Consider the following 21,223-nt stretch of genomic DNA (forward strand, 5'->3'; position numbering starts at 1 on the left):
TCCCTCGGGGAACCCGAGACTCGGTGGCCGTGGAGTCTACCAATAGACCGGAGGTTGCCCTGCTCATTCTAAACTGGGGGCTTCCAAGCCAGCATCCTGGGGCCAGGCCTTGTCGGAGCTCGCCCTGGTGAGACTCCTCCAGGGGCCGACTCCATCCTGCTCTCCGTCTGGCATTCCTAGTGGCGTCATGCATCCCCGCTCTGTGTCACTCTGGGTCTTGGCGGAGAAGGGGCACAGCGATGACTTTTCGAGTGAGTGCAGAGGGTGCGGCCAGGGCCCGTCCACACAGGGTGGAGTGGGCCGCCAACCCAATCTCGAAAATCTCCTGGGGAATAGATCCTTCTCAGCTTTAGAGAGAAAAGCGAGGTGGAGGCTTCCTGAGGATTGGAAAGGGAGAGGTTTGCGGAGTTTTGAGGGGGCATAGGGAGTGCTGCGATGCCATACAGGGGTCCAATGGCGGGAGGAGAGAACGTAGGCACCTGAACGAATGAATTAATGACAAATAGTAGCTTATCTTTCGACCACTGTTACTCAGGATCTAGGGTTGGAAAATCTAACCTCCCCTCGCGGAGCGGAAAGTCTCCTAGTTTTCGTCTTCTCACCTGTTGCGACTTGCATTGTAAGATCTCTGTGCCCCGCTCCATGAGCAGGTGGGCTTCTCCAGCTCGGAGCATCAGGTGGCCCTTGATGGGCGGCGTGTCCCCAGAATCCCGCAAGTCTGCAGAGCTCAGCGCCTGCAGCCTGGGACGGCTCAGGGGGACTCCTGTAGGAAGTGTGGCTCCGCCCCCTCGGACAAGGCCCCGCCCTCCCCTCCGCCCCCCCAGCCCCGGCCCCGCCCTGTCTGCGGACAGACTCTGCGGCGCCGCCGGGCTAGCGCCTCCGCCCCCGAGCGCCCCGGCGGGCGGAGTTGCGGGTGAGGGGCGGGATGTTTTGGGGGGCGGGGGTCCCGGTGACGGCATCGGAGCGCGCCGCGCGGAGGCTCGGAGCCTAACTGCACCGGCGGGGGACTGCTCCCACCCAAGCAGGTGGGTGTGGGCCCGGGAGGGGTGGAGGTCCAGGACGGCGTGGGTGGGGGAGGCGCGCCCTCGCCCCCTCCCCGCGCAGGCCTGGGCCGGGTGGCGGTGGGAGCCGGCACCTGGGGAGCTCTGACAGAGCACGAGGAGCCCCCTCCTTGCGTACCAGCCTCCTGAAGGCCCCTTCCTGGGAGGGCGGGAGCACCCCCTTCCCTAAGCCGGGAGCCGGAGGCCAGCATCCCGGGCCTGGCCGGGAGGAGCGAGAGCCGACGCTGCGAGGGTCTGGTCCGCATTTATAATCACTTTTGCAAACTTCGGAGCCCCTGTCCCGTGCCCGCCTTCTCCAGCGCCCGACCGCACCGGCGGAGTTGTCCCGGCGCGTCCGTGCGCAGGGCCTCCGGGAAGCCGGGACCGCGCTGCGCTGGAAGAGCTCAGGGTGCGGGGCGCGCGGAGGCTCCCACTGTACTGCGCGACGGTCACCGCCGTGTCCCCAGGGCCAGGCACCCAGCAGGGACTGGGTGATTGAAGGAAAGAAAGAACCGTTACATGCGTTGAGAGTAGTGACAAATCGAGAGCTGTGGGCCGGGTCCGTACGGGGCGGTGGGGGCTGTGGTAAGAAGGGAACCCGGACGGGGAAGGTTTTCGGGGTGCAGTTTCATCATCGCTGCTGGGCAGCTACTAAGCGTCCGACCTCGTGCTGGGCGCTGGAGGTACAGCACGAAGCGGGACAGGAGGGTTCCTGCCTGTGTGTGTGTAGTGCTGGGGGACACAGAGCAGAGGCGCCTCCCTGGCTCCCTGAAGAAGACAAGGCCAGCCTAAGCCCTGGAGACATGGGAGTGTGTTGCAGAGAAAGGTGAGCAAAGGTGGGGTGCAGGAAGTGAGTAGACAAGGTGGGCAGAGCTGTTAAAGTTTTGACTACCAAGGGCATTGTGGAACCTCTTTTGGGACAGTTTAAGCAGGAGAGTCACAGGGTTGCATTTCCAATTTTGGAAGATGCCCCTAGTTGCCTTGGCGGAGGGCACAGGGAGACTGAGAGCAGGGAGGCAGCTGGTGAAGGGGCCAGTGGCCAGGCCCCGGGCTTTGGCAATAGGATGGGGGGGCGGGGCAGCAGGTGAACATGATCTTAGGATGGAATTGACAGATCTGGTGGTGGGAACTTGTTCTTGAAGGATCTATTTTCGGGAAGGTGGGGCAGGGCCTGTGAGGTGACCAAGGCAGAGATCATGGGGGAACCCAGTGGGTAGTAGGGAAAGGAGTGGTGGTTGTGTGGGGTGTGTGTGTTTTAGGAGATGAGGTCCGGGGGAAGGGTAGAGCCAGAGTAAAGAAGCCCGTGGGAGTCAGGTGCAGGAGTGAGGGCCTATTTTGCCGGTGATGGGAGCCATGACGGGTTACCGAGCAGGAGCGCGTCGGCTGTCGCGGTGTTTGCGCACCAGGCTGGCGCAGAGGACGTTCTGAACGTTAATGACCCTCCCTCCCCTCTCTCGGAGGTCAGGAGCCCCAGGAGCCCCAGAAACCCCAGGATCCGACTCCCGGTTACCTGCAGGGGGCCGTCCAGCCCCTGGAGTACAGGTGCTGACCAGAGGGGTCTCTTTCTCTCCAGGACCCCACCCTCGCACCATGGGGCTGGAGACCCAGAGGCTGCCGGCCGCTGAGGAGGCCCCAGTGAGGGTGGGCCTGCGTGTCCGCCCGCTGCTGCCCAAGGAGCTGCTGCACGGCCACCAGAGCTGCCTGACGGTAGAGCCCAAGCACAGCCGCGTCACCCTTGGTCGAGACCGCCACTTTGGCTTCCACGTGGTGCTGGATGAGGACGCAGGGCAGGAGGCCGTGTACCAGGCCTGCGTGCAGCCCCTCCTCGAGGCTTTCTTTGAGGGCTTCAATGCCACCGTCTTTGCCTATGGCCAGACGGGCTCCGGGAAGACGTACACCATGGGGGAGGCCAGTGTGGGTGAGTGACCCCCCTGGAGGCCCCAGCAGCGTTGATGGGCCTCTGTGTCTCTTAAACTTCTGCCTCTGCCATTCCCTGTTGAAGGTGGGAGTGCTGCGGGCGGAGGTTTCCTCCTCAGATCTACCGCCCAGGGTGGGACCAGCCATGTCGGTAGAGTCCTTGGAGGTGGGAGCCTTGTGGTTCCACAGAAATGAGGCCACACTGTGTGGTTGTGGTGATCTCAACCGGGAGGACAGGCAACAGAAGCCGGCTTGTTGTCGGGGTGGCTGCTGAGGGTCAGGAATCCGAGTTTGGGTCAGAGTCGTTGGAATGGGAAGGGTCCTGGGAGAGCCGGGCTTTGCCCACCACGGGGTGAGGGAACAAGCAGCTCGTGGGGCTCAGAAGCAGACTCTTGGGAGAGATGCTGTGGAGCCAGTTAAAGGAACTGCTCCCATTTTAAGTAACACAGACTGCTTTCTCTCTCTCTCTCTCTTTTTTTTTTTTTTAAAGATTTTTTATTTGACAGAGATCACCAGTAGGCAGAGAGGCAGACAGAGAGAGAGGGGGAAGCAGGCTCCCCACTGAGCAGAGAGCCTGATTCGGGGCTTGATCCCAGGACCCTGAGATCATGACCTGAGCCAAAGGCAGAGGCTTAACCCACTGAGCCACCCAGGCGCCCCCAGACTGCTTTCTCTTAGGTTATAAAAGTATCCATATTTGTCAGGAAAAATTAGGAAAATACAGAAAAACACAAGTACACACACAAAAGTAACTTACTTGTTGATTGCTTTTCAGCACTTATCCTATTAGCATTCCAGTTTTTTTTCTCCTGAGGAAATTATTTTACCTTTAAAAAATGGGATTATATTATACCCATTCTTTTATAACCTGTTTTTTTTTTTTTAAAGAGTTTATTTATTTATTTGACAGAGAGAGAGACAGGGAGAGGGAACACAAACAGGGGGAGTGGGAGAGGGAGAAGCAGGCTTCCTGCTGAACAGGGAGCCTGATGCAGGGCTCGATCCCAGGACCCCGAGATCATGACCTGAGCCAAAGGCAGACGCTTAACGACTGAGCCACCCAGGCGCCCCTTTTTTTCTTTCCTTAACAACCTATCATAAACATTTCTCTTTATCATTAAATATTCTTCAAGCTAATTTTTTTAAAAAAGATTTTATTTATTTGAGAGATCACAAGCAGGCAGAGAGGCAGGCAGAGAGAGAGGGGAAGCAGGCTCCCCACTGAGCAGAGAGCCCGATGCGGGGCTCGATCCCAGGACCCTGAGACCAGACCCGAGCTGAAGGCAGAGGCTTTAACCCATTGAGCCACCCAGGTGCCCTGCTTCAAGCTAATTTTTAAGTGGTGGCTTGGCATTCTATGGCATTCTATGGTGTATATAATTTATTTAACCAGATCCCCTCTTGGATCTTAGGACATTTTTTTTTTTTTTTTGAGTTATGCAGAGTGCTGAAGAGCCTCTTATTACTTCCTTGGGATAAATGTAGGAGGTCCTTTAGATAACTGAGCACAGATTATAATAACGAGCTCCCTGTCCCAGGGAGTAATCAAACCAGGGGTATCTGATGATCAGGCAGAGATGTAGTGGAGGGGATGCTTACATCATAAAAGGGGTTGGTGGTACCTTGAGAGGTTGCTTCCAACTCTGACATTCTGTAATTCTGCCTGACCACCCCCGGGCATGGGCCGGCTCAGGCTCCCCAGCCATCCTGGCCTCTGCTGCTGTCTTCATGCTGGACCGTCGGCCTCCAGTTGCCGGCAGGGGCCTCTGGGCCCTGAGCCCTGTCCTGCTGAAGGCATGGTGGCAGGAGGCTCTGTGGTGTGTCCGCAGCTTCCCTTCACGAGGATGAGCAGGGCATCATCCCCCGGGCCATGGCTGAAGCCTTCAAGCTGATTGATGAGAATGACCTGCTGGACTGCCTCGTGCACGTGTCCTACCTGGAAGTGTATAAGGAAGAGTTCCGAGACCTGCTGGAGGTGGGCACTGCCAGCCGAGACATCCAGCTTCGGGAGGATGATCGGGGAAATGTTGGTGAGGAACTCCCGGGGCCGCCTCTGCTGGCAGTGGGGCTTCACCGGCTGAGGGGCAGTTCATCTGTCTGCGAGGGGTACCTCCTAACTGGGGAACCCAAGCTCTGGAAGATTTTGCCTTCCTGTCTCCTGTCTCCACTGAGTTCAGTATATACGTCTGTACTTAGAGTGCAAGGCATTGAGGTGGGCTTGGGGCAAGCTGGAGCCCCTCTGTCTGGGTCACGATGGGCAGGACCCCCTCTCTGGGGTTCAGTGGGCATGGGGAAGGGGCATCTGGGTCGGGAAAAGCTGTAGGGGGCCAGCCCTGCTCTGTCTGCCCTCCTGGACGGTCAGTCCCGCCCCAGGCTCACCACCTTCTGTGCCCGCAGTGCTGTGTGGCGTGAAGGAGGTAGACGTGGAGGGCCTGGACGAGGTGCTGAGCCTCCTGGAGATGGGCAACGCAGCGCGGCACACGGGGGCCACGCACCTCAACCGCCTGTCCAGCCGCTCACACACTGTGTTCACCGTGACCCTGGAGCAGCGGGGGCGCGCCCCCAGCCGCCTACCCCGACCCACCGCGGGCCAGCTGCTGGTCTCCAAGTTCCACTTCGTGGACCTGGCGGGCTCAGAGAGGGTGCTCAAGACGGGCAGCACAGGCGAGCGGCTCAAGGAGAGCATCCAGATCAACAGCAGCCTCCTGGCGCTGGGCAACGTCATCAGCGCCCTGGGCGACCCCCAGCGCCGTGGCAGCCACATCCCCTACCGGGACTCCAAGATCACCCGGTGAGGGCCCTGCGGCCAATGGCCCGCGCGAGCAGAGGCGCCTCTCCCGGGCTGCTGGTGGGGAAAAGGGGGCGGGGTAGGGGGAGGCGAGTAGGGGATGGGTCCGGTCTGGCTTCCGGGGCGCGCCGCCCACCAGTCCGAGCTGCCGTCCCGCGGGGTCCGATTCGAGGTCCCGGCGCCCCGGGGCCCCTGACGCGGCCCACCTGGCGTCCTCAGGATCCTCAAAGACTCGCTGGGCGGGAACGCCAAGACGGTGATGATCGCCTGCGTCAGTCCCTCCTCCTCGGACTTCGACGAGACCCTCAACACCCTCAACTACGCCAGCCGCGCCCAGAACATCCGCAACCGCGCCACCGTCAACTGGCGGCCCGAAATCGAGCGCGCCCCCGAGGAGGCGGCGGCCGGCGCGCGGGGGCCCCCGCGCCACCGCTCTGAGACTCGCATCATCCACCGCGGCCGGCGCGTCCCCGGCGCCGCCAACGCCCTCGCCCCTGCCGCCGCCGCCGCCGCGCGTCTGGGCGCCGAGTGCGCGCGCTACCGGGCCCGCACCGATGCCGCCTACAGCCTCCTGCGCGAGCTGCAGGCCGAGCCCGGGCTGCCCGGCGCCGCGGCCCGCAAGGTGCGCGACTGGCTGTGCGCCGTCGAGGGCGAGCGCAGCGCCCTGAGCTCCGCCTCCGGGCCTGACAGCGGCATCGAGAGCGCCTCCGCCGAGGAGCAGGCCACGCAGGGGCCCGGCGGGCCGACGGTGGCCAAGGGCCAGGTGTGGCCCCGGGGAGAGAGGGAAGGGGAAGGAAGAGGTCATCATCAAGCCAGTTGTGCCCCTGCCCCATGTCCATCGGCAGAGCCCATTCCCGATCCAGAGGCCTTTCTGCTGATCACCTCGATCGCATTCCCTACCCTCCCTGAGCCTCAGGGTCTCTGTGAAATGGGCTAACGTTGGTATCTACCTTCTGGGGATGTTGTAAGGGCTGGAGGTGTATCAAGGGCCCAGACCAGCATGCTGTGGAGCCTCAGTAGGTTGTTCCTAGTAATAGCGGTAATGTTATTATTGTCAATAAAAGTGTGATTAATAATGGCAGGAGATGGCCCCAATAGCTTGCAGAGGGGACCACTGGCAGGGTGGGCTCTGGAGCCCCGATTGCCAGGCAGGGCCTGCAGTGGAGTAGCAAGTTGGACTAGGGGAGCCCCTGGCAGGGCAGAGGGAGGGCTGGGGTGTCCCAGAGAAAGGCAGGCTTGTCCTGCCAGCTCATGTCCCTGAAGCCTCTCTCCTTGCCCGGTAGGACGAGGACGGGGCAGTACAGCTGCTTGCACTGCAGAGCCAGGTGGCCCGGCTGGAGGAGGAGAACCGAGACTTTCTGGCCGCGCTGGAGGACGCCATGGAGCAGTACAAACTGCAGGTGGGCGGCGGGCTTCCTCCAGGGGAAACTGAGCCGAGCCTCTCTGCAGCAGAGGGAGTTAGCCACCGCCGGCTTCTGAGAGGGTGGGAAGAGACAGGGGAGGCATAGCTGGGCAAAAGCGTGGAGGTGAGGAACAGAATCTGGTGGATGGGCGCGCGGCATGGCAGTGAGCGGGCATGAGAGGTGGGACTGGAGGGGCTGCTGGTCTGTCCCTGGAGTCAGGCCTTTTTGTCCCAAGGTAACTGAGTCAGCATTGCTGCGGGCGCCCTCTCGCGGCTGTGATTGGCATGGAAGTGGAGGATTGACACAGAGGGCGGGATAGGGCCTAATAGGATGGGGTGAGAATTTGACCCTGAACTAGTGCAGCCCAGCATGTGTTGGGAGTGTGCGGGGCCCTGAGAGGTGGTCAGAGATATTTGGCCCTTCTCGGTTTTTAGCCCAGAGAGGGTGGGGTGGCCTCAGACCTGTTCTACAGTTTTCTGCACTTCTGCCAGTGGGCGTCCATGCACCCTCCGCATCCGCGTCCCCCATCAGCCCCGGGAACTTGTCTTGCAGAGCGACCGGCTGCGGGAGCAGCAGCAGGAGATGGCAGAGCTGCGGCTGCGGCTAGAACTGGTGCGGCCTGGCTTGGGGGCCCCAGGGCTCCTGCAGGGTCTGCCTCCTGGGTCCTTTGTGCCTCGGCCTCACACAGCTCCTCTGGGGGGTGCCCACAGCCACGTGCTGGGCATGGTGCCTCCTGCCTGCCTTCCTGGAGACGAAGTTGGCCCCGAGAACTGGGGAGAGGTGAGGAAGTGGTGAGGCAAGCTGTCTCTTGAACCGGACAGGCTCAGACAGGGAAAGGCAGTGCCGGGGAATGTGCCGCTCACCCTGGGCTTTCCTGGGACCAGCTGTGAGACGCCCTTTCCAGTGCCCCTAGGGGAAGGGCCAAAATTTGGCCTCTCAGAAGGATCTGCTGTCATTGGGCATTCAGGGCTGGCTGGAGATTGTGGAATGAGGAGGTTACAGAGGGGATTCTGGCTTCCGGCGCTGGCTGGGAAGCTTGTATACCTCCAGAGCTTATCACCTCTCAGGCCACCCCTTTTGTCTTTGCAAGTATACTTTTCCAAAGGCCCTAATCTCCCTGAGCTTGTCTTCCTACTTATGACCTTTTGGACAAAGACTGTTCTGGCATCTTCTTCAAAGCTCTGAGTCATGTCTGCTGTAACAGCCCGATGCACAGAGAGGGAGGGCGTGAGTCTGGCAGTAGTCTGTTATATACCCGGTGCTCAGGCAGAGTGCAGACTTGGGTGCCTATGGCCTGTATATAAAGGAAGGGCAGATTGTCACCTGAGGAGTCCCAGGTGCTGTGGGTGTTGTGGGGTGGGGGAGAGGGGGAGCTCCTGCTCCAACTTGGGATGGGCGGTGGGGAGGGGAGGCATGGGGGGTGCAAAGACTGGTGATGGGAAATGACTGATGGAGGGTGCCCTGGAGGCTTCCTGTCCTGAGGCCATTGGCACTCCCCTAGCAGGTGACAAATGGCGGAGAGGCGGGAGCCAAGGTGGAGGCAGATGGGCCTGGAAGCGGAAGCAGTTCATCGGCGGAGGAGGAGGGGGAGGAGCAAGTGGCGGAGCCGCCGCGGACCCTGCACCTGCGCAGGTGAGTGGGACCCGCCGCCCACCTGACAGGAAGCAGCTCAGCGCCCAGGCTGGGCCCAGGAAGGATCCCGTTGGAGTCCCGGGCTGTGCTCACCTCCAGGTCCTATTGGGAGGTACAGATGGGGGCGGTGGGCTTGGAACCCAGGGTTCTCACTGGGGTGAACGTGCTGTGGGGTTCAGGGTTCCCAGCCTTCAAGGCGGCCCTCAGTGCCCCCAAAAGCTCAGCCCTGTGCCTCAGTTCTCCCAGACTGTCACCCTGGTTCCACTGACTCTGAGGGGACCGAAGGCCCAGTGGCTTCTCTTCCTTCCTTGTGGGGAAGGGTACAGACCCCTGCTTCTGTCTTCCAGAAACGGAATCAGCAAGTGGAGCCAGAGGGTGGGGGCCCGCCCAGAGAGTCCACTCGACAGGAAGGGCCCAGAGCTTACCCTTGAGGAAGTGGGTGCAGCCATCCTGGGGCCCAGAGGTGAGCTGGGTCTGGGGCAGAGAGGGCTCTGACCCTCCCCTCCGTGGCCCTGCACTGCCCTCCTGGACGGTCCATGCCTCGTCCCTGGCTGTCTGGCCGCCCCTGCCCGGAGTGTGCCTCTTTCCTCCCCCACCTCCCCCTGTGGGGGCAGCGGCCTTGACAGTGGGTTTGTTACAGTCAGTGGTGGGAGCAAGGCCCCGGCTCGACCCCGTCAGACCCCAGCGGCCATGGCGTCTGAGTGGCGGCTGGCCCAAGCCCAGCAGAAGATCCGAGAACTGGCCATCAACATCCGCATGAAGGAGGAGCTCATTGGCGAGCTGGTCCGCACAGGTGAGGTGGTGGGCTCTCGGGTGGGGCTTCCACCTGGGGGTGGTTAGGAGCGGGGGCCCGTCGGCTTAGGTCTGGTAACCAGCCAGCCTCTTCCAGCTGGACGACCTTGAGCAAGTAGGATAGCACCTCTGTGACTCGGTCTTCCCATCTCTAAGGTGGGGCTGGTAGTTCTACCTGTTTTATGGGTTGTTGAAGTGAGTTAATTCAGCTGGAGCGATGAGGCTGGTTCGCATTACCTGGTGGTAGTAGCAGGGGTTGTATTCATTAGTAGTGTGCTGGGTTAGCCCCATCATGCACACCGACTCTCTTGGTCTCAGGGAGCAAACAGTGTCCCCAGATCATGCTATCTGCCACCGGTGATGCGCGTCAAGGGGCTGGGAATGGTGTGAGGTAGTGACCAGCTGAGCCTTTTTATTTTAATAGTTATAGGTTTATTACAAAATGCCTTATGAAAAATTTCAAACCCACAGGGAGAGACTGGACCAGTGGGGCCCTTACCCACCACCCAGATTTAGCGTTACGAGCTTTTCCCCGCATTCATCTCTTCCTTTTCTCTTTGCTGAGGGCTTCGAAGCAAATCCCTGGCATCTTGTCACTGGGCCCCCACACCTTTCGGTATGCCTCTTTTTGGACATTTTAACCGAAATGCTGTGAGCATATCTAACAAAACTTACTGTCACCTGGACGCCCAAGGCACGGGCCTGTCCCCTCAGTTCCTCGGCAGGGTGTGCAGACCGCTGGTTTGCTGGAACCCAGCTCCCCATGTGTCCCACGTGCTGTGCGTGCTTGTTAGGCCTCTGAAGTCTCCCTTCTAGCTCCTTCTCACGTGTCTCAAATCCCCCACCTCCCAACCCCTGTGTTCTAGGTTTGCCTATTTGCTTCCTTGTGGTGTTATTTAACTTGTTCCTCTGTCCTCAGATTTCCTGCAAAGGAAGTTAATTCTAGAGGCTTAATTATATGCAGGCCCAAGGTCTGTATTTGTTAGCATGTATTAGGTAGAACTAAAGCCAGTTTAATCCATAATAGCTGTTACCAATAAGGCTCATTTAAAAAGCGAGCAATTTAAAAGAGTAGTTTAAGTAAGTAACTCACGTTACCAGTGGAACCAAAGTTTGGCAAAACCCGTGCAGGTGCCCATGGTGGACAGCCGTCTGGAACCCCGCCCAGGGGAGCGAAGGGATGGTCCCCCCTGGTGGAGGGGGCCCACCTGTGCTGAGGAGCATGCCCTCCCCCGCCCCCTTTCTACCAGGGAAGGCGGCCCAGGCCCTGAACCGCCAGCATAGCCAGCACATCCGGGAGCTGGAGCAGGAGGCAGAACAGGTGCGGGCTGAGCTGAGCGAAAGCCAGAGGCAGCTGCGGGAGCTCGAGGGCAAGGAGCCTCAGGACGCAGGCGAGCGCTCTCAGCTCCAGGAGTTCCGCAAGAGGGTCGCCGCCGCCCAGAGCCAGGTGCAGGTCAGTGTTGGGACCTTGGGGTGGTGGCTGGAGTCCTGGGATGGAGACACATGGGCCCCAGGGCCCAAGTTCACTGGAAGCAGTGGATGTTCAGGCCCTCATGGCCCTGGCTTCTGGCTGCTTTGGTGAACGACCTCCCGGCCTCCCAGGGTGAGGCTGGTGTTCCACAGAAGTCGCAGCTGTGGGGGAGAAGGGGTCGGCTCAGCTTTAAACAGAGCAGGGGCAGGAAGGCTACTCCTGCTGCAGACCAGTGAGAGGGGAAGGGTGGGCATCGAAAGCAAGGTACCCCTTCCTCATGCCACCCTCCCCTCCCGCTTCCCTGGCCACTTACCTCTCTATTCCTTCTTCCCTCTGTCTTTCTACCCACCTGTCCATATGTCTGTCTCATCCATACACCCGTTTATCATTTTGCTGGTTTGTAACCCACTCTGGAGCTCCCCAGGGATAACCCGAAATGGGTCCCCACGCTCGGAGGGCAGGGAGAATGGGAGAAAGAGACAGCTACTCCAAGTAGGAAGGTGGCAGGTTTACTAAGCACGGGAACTTGTCTTGGGTGCCCCTCTTTCTGCAGTGGGCTCTGACCCATCAGCAAGGCATTGGATTCACTTCAAGGTAGCTCTTTTCGTGGCCCTCTGGCTATCTTGGAGGCAGATGCCCCAGGAACAACGTAGGCACATGTAAGAGAGAATACAGAATAAGACACTGATTCCAAATTCCAAAATTAGTCACTGCTTTTTCTAAGAGCCCATGATGTGAACCACTGATTTCTGAGTCCCCAAGGCTGGGGCTGGGATCACTCGATTCACTTATGTTCTCGTGTGATTTAATAAAACCCATGTGTCAGCAGACTCAGCTGTGAACACACTGCAGTCTGTCTGGATAATGGCACAGGTGCTTCCTTGTGGAGTGACAGTGTCCCAGGCCATGCTGTTTTGGAGGATAGCTGTTCTCAACAGAGACATCAGTGTTCAGTAAGAACAGACTTTGTGGGCTGTCCTCTAAGCCTTGCTGGATGAATTCAGTAAGGGTTTCTGTGTGTGCTGTAACCACCGGGCTAGAGGAGGGAACCAAGATGGCGGCCACATCGTATTACTGGAAACAATGTCCACCTGGCATTGAGACGCAGGATGGCCCCTTTAGGAAATTGGCCTGGTTATGCATACTGTGCATGTTGGCTGGGAGAGGCAGCACAGTCTGTGTAAAGATGGATGGGGGTGGGACGTACCCAGCCCCCACCTTCTTCCCTCCCTCAATGGTGCATATTCCGTTGCACTAATAGTGCATTTCAGCAAGTCCAGCTTGTAGCAGGACAACAGAATCCCCGTGGAGATTGGATAGTTCCCTTTCACCTGGGGGTGTGAAGTCACTCACCCAACCTGATGGGACATCCCGAGGCAGGTTCTGGTAGATGATCCCTTTCCCAGGCATGGTGGGGCTTGGTCTTCTCAGCAGCACAGCAGCTTGCCCTTCGGGAAGAGTTGGGACCACGGCTGTTTCCCGTGACTTCTATATCTTTACAGGATTGGGTGCTTTGCTGGGGTCCCCAGTCTGACATAGGGGGCAACAGACCCTACTGGTTGATCAGCCAAATGTACGGAAGCCTAGGGCAATACTGTAGTCTACCCAGTCAGACTGGTCTTATGTGTTAATAGTTTAATCTGCTGGGGTTTTGGGGGTTTTTTTTGGAAGTATAGTTGACACACAATTTTACAGTAGTTTTAGGTGCACAACACAGTGATTTGACAAGTCTGTGTTTGTGCGGGGCTCACCACAAGTGCAGCTGTTGCCTGTACCACTCCACACTGTTCCAGTAGCACTGACTATGTTCCATATGCTGTGCCTTTCATCCCCGTGATTTATTCATTCCCTAGCTGGAAGCTTGGACCTCCCACTCCCCTTCACCCATTCTACCCATTCTCCTTTCTGCTAGCAGCCATCAGTTAGCTCCCTGTGCTGGTGGGTCTGCTTGTGATTTCTGTTTGTGCTGTTTGTTCATTTGTTCTTTAGATTCTGCATACTGGCAAAGATCATATAGTATTTGTCTTTTATTTCACTTAGCATAGTACTCTCTGGGTCCATCCATGTGGTTGCAAATGGCAAGATCTCGTTCTTTTTTTAGGGCTCAATGATAGTCATTGTGTATATATACCACATCTTTATCCATTCATTTATCAGTGGACACTTGGGCTGCTTCCGTATTTTGGCTATCGTAAATAATGCTGCAGTGAGGGGCACCTGGGTGGCTCAGTCAGTTAAGCACCTGCCTTCGGCTCAGGTCATGATCCCAGGGTCCTGGGATCAAGCTCCACATCAGGCTGTCTGCTCAGCAAGGAGTCTGCCTCTCCCTTCTGCTTGTGCTTTCTCTCACTCAGTCCCTCAAATAAATAAAATCTTTAAAAAATAATACTCCAATAAACATAGCGGTGCTTGTATCCTTTCAAATTAGCATTTCTATTTCCTTTAAGTAAATACCGATGACTGGATCATATGGTATTTCTGTTTTTTGTTTTTTTTAATAATGTATGCTACTTTTTATTTAAAATTTTTTTTGAGATTTTATTTATTTGACAGACAGAAATCACAAGTAGGTAGAGAGGCAGGTGGGGAGAGAGGGGGGAAGCAGGCTCCCTGCAGAGAGCCAGTTGTGGGGCTCGATCCCAGAACCCTGAGATCATGACCTGAGCTGAAGGCAGAGGCTTAACCCACTGAGCCACCCAGGTACCCCGGTATTTCTGTTTTTAATTTTTGTGGACCCTCTAGACTATCTTCCATAGCGGCTGCCCTGATTTGCATTCCCAGCAGCAGTACATGAGGTTTCCTTCCCACCCACCACCCTCCACAACACTTGTTACTTCTCGTCTTTTTAATTCTAGCCATTCCAACAAGCACGAGGTGATACCTCATCGTGGTTTTGATTTGCATTTCCCTGATGATGAGTGATGGTTGAACATCTTTACGTACGTGTGTTGGCTGTCTGGAAGTCTTCTTTAGAGGAATGTCTGTTCATGTCTTCTGCCCATTTTTGATTGGATTATTTGTCTTTTTGGTGTTGAGTTGTGTAAGTTCTTCATATATTTTGGATACTAATCTCTCACTGGCTATGTCATTTGCAAATATCTTCTTCTATTCCAGAGGTTACCTTTTGTTCTGCTGCTGGTTTCCTTGCTGTGCAGAAGCTTTTTATTTGGACGTGGCCTCAACTCTATTTCTTCGTCTATTTCCCTTGCCTCAGGGGCCTAGCTGGAAAAAAGTTGCTTCAGCTGATGTCAGAGAAGTTACTTCCTGTGCTCCCTTCTGTGATTTTTATGGTTTCAGGTCTCACATTTAGGTCCTTAACCCATTTTGAGTTTATTTTTGTGTGTGGTGTAAGAAAGTGGTCCAATTTCATTCTTTTGCATGTAGTTGTCCAGTTTTCCCAACACCACTTGTTGAAGAGATTGTCTTTTTCCCGTTGGATAGTCTTGCCTCCTTTGTTAAAAATTAATTAACACCATAAGCGTGGTTTATTTCTGGGCTTTCTATTCTGTTTTGTTGATCCATGTGTCTTTTTATTTATTTATTTATTTGACAGACAGAGATCACAAGTGGGCAGAGAGACAGGCAGAGGGGCGGGGGGAAGAAGACTCCCCATTGAGCAGAGAGCCTGATGCGGGGCCTTGATCCCAGGACCCTGAGTTCATGACCTGAGCTGAAGGCAGAGGCTTTAACCTACCCAAGCACCCCTCCAAATCCATTTTGGAAAGCATCCAAATCCATTCGAGGAGGCCAGCACTACCCTGATACTAAAACCAGATAAAGACACTGCCAAAAAAGGAACCACAGGCCAGTATCTCTGATGAGCATAGATGCAAAAATCCTCAACAAAATACTAGTGAACCGAATCCAACAACACATTAAAAGAAAAATCATTCACCACAATCAAGTGGGATTTATTCCCAGGATGCAGGGAGGGGTGGTTCAATATTTGCAGATCAATCCATGTGCTACATCACATCAGTACGAGAAAGGATAAAAACCATAGGATCATTTCAACAAATGCAGCAAAAGCACTTGACAGACTACAACGTCCACCCACAATAAAAACCCTCCACAAAAGTGGGTTCAGAGGGGACAAACCTCAACATAATGAAGGCCACAGATGATAAACCCGCAGCCAACACCACACTCAACGGTGAGAAACTGAGAGCTGTCCCCCTAAGGTCAGGAACAAGGTGATGGTGTCTGTCCACTCTCCCCACTTTTATTCAACACAGTACAGGAAATCTTGCCCCCAGCAATCAGACAACACAAAGAAATAAAATGCAGCCAAATTGGTAAGAAAGAAGTAAAACTGTCACTATATGCAGATGACATACTAGATACAGAAAACCCTAGAGACTGCAACCAAAGAAACTGCTAGAACTGATAAATGAATTCAGTAAAGTTGCAGGATACAAAATCAAGGTACAGAAATCTGTTGCAGCTCTTCACACTCATAATAAAGTAGTGGGAAGAGAAATTAAGAAAATAATTCAAAATATCTAGGAATAAACCTAACCAAAGAGGTAAAAGGCTTGTAATCTGAAAATCACAAAACACTGATGGAAGATGACACGAATGGAAAGACAGACTATGCTCACGGACTGGATGAGCAAATGTTGTTAAAATGTCCGTTCCAGGGGCACCTGGGTGGCTCAGTGGGTTAAAGCCTCTGTCTTCAGCTCAGGTCATGAACTCAGGGTCCTGGGATCGAGCCCCGCATCGGGCTCTCTGCTCAGCGGGGAGCCTGCTTCCCCCTCTCTCTCTGCCTGCCTCTCTGCCTACTTGTGATCTCTGTCAAATAAATAAAATCTTTAAAATAAATCTTTAAAATAAAATCTTTTTAAAAAATGGACTTGGAATAGTTTGAGAGCAATGGGTATTAACACTTCTTTAAAATGTTCAGTTGAGGGCGCCTGGGTGGCTCAGGTCATGATCCTAGGCTCCTGGGATCGAGCCCCGCATAGGGCTCTCTGCTCAGCAGGGGGCCTGCTTCTCCCTCTCTCTCTGCCTGTCTCTCTGCCTACTTGTGATCTCTCTCTGTCAAATAAGTAAATAAAATCTTAAAAAAAAAAAAATGTTCAGGTGAGAGGAGCCTGGGTGGCTCAGTCAGCTAAGTGTCTGTCTCTAGATTTTTGCTCAGGGCATGATCTTGGGGTCCTGGGATCAGGCCCCGTGTCGGTCTCCCCACTCAGTGGGCAGTCTGCTTGATTCCCTCCCCCTTTGCCCTTCCCCCCGCTTGTGCTTTCTCCCTAAAATAAAATCTTTAAAGAAATAAACATTTGGTAGAATTCACCTATGAAGCCATCTGGTCCTGAACTTTTGTTGGTTGGGAGTTTTTTTTTGTTTTGTTTTTGTTTTTTTATAACCAATTTAGTTTCATTGCTGATAATTGGTTTGTTCAAATTTTCTATTCCCAGTTCAGTTTTGGGAGGTTATATTTCTAGGAATTTATCCATTTCTCCTAGGTTGTTCAGTTTGTTGGCGTATCATTTTTCTTTTCTTTTATTTATTTATTTTTTAAGATTTTATTTATTTATTTGTCAGAGAGAGAGGGAGAGCAAGCACAGGCAGACAGAATGGCAGGCAGAGTCAGAGGGAGAAGCAGGCTCCCTGCAGAGCAAGGAGCCCGATGTGGGACTCGATCCCAGGACGCTGGGATCATGACCTGAGCTGAAGGCAGCTGCTTAACCAACTGAGCCACCCAGGCGTCCCTGGCATATCATTTTTCATAATATTTTTACAGTCCTTTGTATTTCTGTGCTGTTGGTTGTTATTTCGCTTTCATTTCTGATTTTGTTTGTGTCTTTCCTCTCTCATTTCTTTATTTTTATTTATTTTTTTTGATAGGATCGGCTAAAGCTTTATCAATTTCATTGATCTTTTCAAGGAACCAGCTTCTGGTTTCATTGATCTGTTCTGTGGTTTCTTTAGTTTCTATATCATTTATTTCTTCTCTAATTGTTCTTGTTTCCTTCCTTACGCTGTATTTGGGTTTTGTTTTTCTTTTTCTAGCTCCTTTAGGTATAAGGTTAGCTTTTTTTGAGATTCTTCTTGCCTCTTGAGGTCAGCCTGTGTTGCTATCAAACTTCCCTCTTAGAACCACTTTTGTTGCATCCCAAAGATTTTGGAGTGTCGTGTTTTCAGTTTCCTTTGTCTCTGTGTATGTTTTGGTTTCCTCTTTGATTTCTCGGTTGACCCCTTCACTGCCTCGTAGCATGTTTAACATCATGTACTTGTGTTCTTTCCAGATTTTTGCTTGTGGTTGATTTCTGGTTTCACAGTGTTGTGGTCAGAGAGGGTGCACAGGATATGACTTTGATCTTTTTGAATTTGTTTTGCGTCCCAATATATGCTCTATTCTGGTGAGTGTTCCGTGTGTACTTCAATGTATATCCTGCTGATTTAGGATGGAATGTTCTGGATATGTTTGTAAGATCCGTCCTGGTCCAGTGTGTCATTCAGAGCCACTGTCTCCTTGTTGATTTTTCTGTTTGGACGATCTGTCCATGGATGTAAATGGCCTGGTAGAGTCTCCCACTATTATTGTATTAGTATCGATTGCATAAATATTACAGTTGTTCTATCGTCTATCTTATCTATCTCCAATTCTTGTTGGATTGTCCCCTTAACAATTGTATAACGTCCTTTTTTGTTACGGGCTTTGTTTGAAATTCCATTTAGCCCCGTGTCAGTGCTGCTACCGGGCTGTCTTCACAGCCATTGCGTGATGGTCTCCATGCCCTCCCTTTCCATCTGCAGGCAACTTTCAGTCTGAAACGTGTCGTTTGTAGGCAGCACATAGATTGGTCTTATTTTTTTATCCATCCCATCACCCTATGTCTTTGTCCTTTGATTGGAGCCTTTAGTCCATTTACATTCCAAGTAATTACTGATCGCTATTGTACTTATTGCCATTTTGTTACTTATTTGTTGGTGGTTTTTTGTAGTTCCTCTTGGTTCCTTTATTCTCTTGCTCTCCCCGCACGGTTTGGTGGCTTTCTTTAATGATATACTTGGATTCCTTCCTCTTTATTTTTTGCATATCTGTTATTGATTTTTGATTTGCGGTTCCCAATACATTTGTGTATTATATTCTCTGCACTTAGCATTCTATCTTCAGTTGAGGGCGGGTTGAGTTTGAACCCGTTCTTTACCTGCCTCCACAGTTTAGGTATAGGGTGCATAACTTTACATCCTCTGAAGAGTCTCTTCACTGAGTCTTACAAAAAAACTTATTTTTACTGCTTTTGTGCTTGATACTTTTTTAACTCTTACTTAACAGTCTTTCCACTCAGAGCCACGTTGAACATTTCTTGCAAGGCTGGTTTAGTGGTCATGAGCTCCTTTAGCTTTTGTTTGGGAAATTCATTATTACTCCTATTTTAGGAGGCCACTTTCTTCTGACCTGCAAAATTTCTGCTGAAAAATCCATGGTACGTAACTGTTTTCTCTTCCCTGCTTTTTAAAAAAAAAATTTTTATTTATTTATTTTTTTAAGATTTTATTTATTTGAGAGAGAGCGAGCAAGAGTGAGAGAGAACATGAGTTGGGGGAGAGGCAGAGGAAGAGGGAGAAGCAGGCTCTCCACTGAGTAGGGAACCAGATGGGGGGCTCGATCCTGGGACTCCGGGATCTTAACCTGAGCCGAAGGTGGATGCTTAACTGAGCCACCCAGGTGCTCCCCTTAACTTTTAAAAATTCTCTCTTTATCACTATTTTTTTGCCATTTTAATTACTAAATGTCTTAGTTTGGGCTTCCTTGGGTTAATTTTGTTGGGGGAGTTTCTGTACCTCCTGGATCTGGATCTTTTTCCTTCCCCAGATGATAGAAGTTTTCAGCTATTATTTCTTGAAATAAATTTTCTGCCCTCTTTTCTCCCTCCTCTTCTTCTGGATCCTTATAATGCAAAACTTACTACACTGGAGGGAGTCACTGAGTTCCCTAAGTCTCTTTTCATTTTGCATATTTTTTTTCCTCTCACCTGCTTGCCTTGATGACTTTCCATTACTCTGTCCTCCATTCTTCTGCTGCTTCTTGTCTACTTATTCTCTCTAGTGTCTTTTCCATTTCATTTATTCTATTCTCTGACTGGTTCTTCTTTAATCTCTTTGTCGAGGGTCTCACTGATGTCTGTTAGTCTTTTCTCAAGTCCAGTGAGTATCTTTGTTATTTAAATTCTTTATTATTTAAATTTATTATTTATATTACATTGTTATATATATATTATATGTATGATATATACTATAATAATAATAAGCTATTAATTTGCTATTTATTATTTAAATTTAAATCTTTATTATTTAAATTCTCTATTCAGGCATGTTAGTTATCTCTGTTTCACTTTGGTCTTTTGCTGATTTTTGTCCTGTTCTTACATTTGGGACATATTCCTCTGTCTCCTCATTTTGTCTAACTCTGTGTCTGTTTCTCTGTGTTCAGAAAGTTAGCTACAGCTCCTGCTCTTGAAATCAGTGCCCTTATGATGAAGAGGTCCCATAGTGCCTGCAGTGCAGTGTCCCCTGTTGCCCAGAACCTGACCAAATGTCTGCCCCCAGCCCACTGATGGGACTGCAGTCTGCTGTGTGAGGTCACAGGTCCCTCTCCTTGGTGGCAAGAGTCACTTTGGAGTGGTGCTGCCTCCTGTCGGGGCTGTTTGCACACTGCCACGCTTGTGGCCCAGGTTTCGATGGGCTCCTCCAAGAGCAGATTAAAGGGGGCAGAGATGTGACCTCCACAGGGACAGGGCATCCAGTTTTAGTAAGGTTTGCGGACTGGTCCTCTGGTGACCGGAACCTGCCATCATGCCTGGGACCAACTGCAGGGTTGGAGAAGGCGGATCTGTAAAGCATGGGGCACAGAGTGTTTGCAAGGTTTGCGGCCTTCTTCTGGGGGAGGATTCCTGTCTTGCTGGGACTCCGGCAGGCCTGGTTGCAGGGGCCAGATCCACTTGAGCATGGTGGGGTGGGATAGGGCTCAGTGTGCATAAATTGAGTAGTAAATGTTGGTGCTGCCTGGTTCCTGCAGATGGCCGAGCACTGATGCTGGGGGCAGCAGAGGGGGAGGGTGCCTTCCAGCTCCTCTGTTCCTGGAGGAGTCTCCCAGTGACCTCTGTCCCTCCAGAACACCTCCGAGATTAGTGCATTTCTCTCCCTCCTGTATGCACCAGGCATTTTTTCAAACCACTGCTTCTGTGCTGTATCTCCTTGGCTCATGTGTTGTGCTCTCTCTGTAAGGGCAGGGATTTAACTTCCTGCCACCCTCGGGGCTCTCCCCTGAGCTGAGCCTGCTGAATTTTATAGTTCCAGGCTCTAAATATGCTAGTTGCTAGTTGTAAGAACTCTGAAAATTTGCCCCCTCTGGTTTTCAAAGCCAAATGCTATGGTAGTTGTCTCCCGTGGTGGCTCCCTGGTGTAAGGGTTTCCCTCCCTTCTTTATTTCTTTGGCATCTGTCCCTCCCGTGGACAGTCCTATGGTCCACTTAGCTCCCCACACCTCCTCCGCCCTTCCCTCCCTTTTCGATGCATTTAGTTGTGGAGTTTGATCTGCCATCCTCGGGTCATTTTCTGGGTCTTTTGGACCAATGCAAATGTTACGTAGCTGTACCCTGGGATGAGGCAAGCCTAAGGTTCTGCCCCTCCCCAGTCTTCCCACACCTCTCCCGCAACTTCCTGTATCCATTCGGCTTTCGTTGCGGCCATCTAGCCGGGAATCACTGTCCACCCGCACTCATACCCTTCATCTTCCAGAAGCTCTGGACGGGATTTGGGGCAAGGAAACTGACAGCAGTTTGTAGAAGGTCTCCCCGACATTTTTCTTTAGTCTCTGTGGGCAGGGCTTTGGAAGATACAAATTCAAGGGGCAGAGAAAGCGTGCAAGTTTTCTTCTAGAAGTTTTGGGGTGATTGCTCTTTAAATTTTTGCCTTTGTGGGGGTGACTTGGTGGCTCAGTCAGTGAAGCGTCTGCCTTCTGCTCAGAGTCCTGGGATCGAGTCCCGCATCGGGCACCTTGCTCAGCCAGGAGTCTGCGTCTCCTTCTGCCCTGCCTGCTGCTCCCCCTGCTTCTATGCTCGCTCGCACTCTCTCTCTCTCTCAAAAATTTTTAAAAAAAATAATAAATTTTTCCTTTGTTTGGGGGCATGGGCCACATTGTCCATTTCCTCCTCAATTACCACAACGT

At 52.9% G+C, this 21,223-nt stretch overlaps 1 protein-coding gene across 10 annotated transcripts in view; it reads left to right on the forward strand.

The window, feature by feature from the left end:
- Positions 1-861: 861 nt before the first annotated feature.
- The window catches only part of KIF7 (kinesin family member 7), a 34,388-nt gene continuing 14,026 nt past the window's right edge, over positions 862-21,223 (forward strand). For 6 of the 10 annotated variants that reach the window (XR_009355265.1, XR_009355267.1, XR_009355263.1 and 3 more), the window contains exons 1-11: positions 864-1,025; positions 2,614-2,958; positions 4,787-4,987; positions 5,355-5,748; positions 5,965-6,508; positions 7,029-7,145; positions 7,701-7,928; positions 8,650-8,780; positions 9,128-9,243; positions 9,421-9,573; positions 10,823-11,025. Coding sequence is in view for 5 of the 10 variants with exons in the window: in XM_059180013.1 (XP_059035996.1) it covers positions 2,631-2,958; positions 4,787-4,987; positions 5,355-5,748; positions 5,965-6,508; positions 7,029-7,145; positions 7,701-7,928; positions 8,650-8,780; positions 9,128-9,243; positions 9,421-9,573; positions 10,823-11,025 (2,415 nt within the window). In the remaining 5 variants the exon portion in view is untranslated. Of the gene's footprint in view, positions 1,026-2,613; positions 2,959-4,786; positions 4,988-5,354; positions 5,749-5,964; positions 6,509-7,028; positions 7,146-7,700; positions 7,929-8,649; positions 8,781-9,127; positions 9,244-9,420; positions 9,574-10,822; positions 11,026-21,223 lie in introns of all 10 variants that reach the window. The other 4 variants (XM_059180015.1, XM_059180016.1, XM_059180017.1 and 1 more) reach the window with 2 other exon arrangements.

This window comes from Mustela lutreola, chromosome 7 (assembly GCF_030435805.1).
Source record: "Mustela lutreola isolate mMusLut2 chromosome 7, mMusLut2.pri, whole genome shotgun sequence".
Lineage (NCBI taxonomy): Eukaryota > Metazoa > Chordata > Mammalia > Carnivora > Mustelidae > Mustela > Mustela lutreola.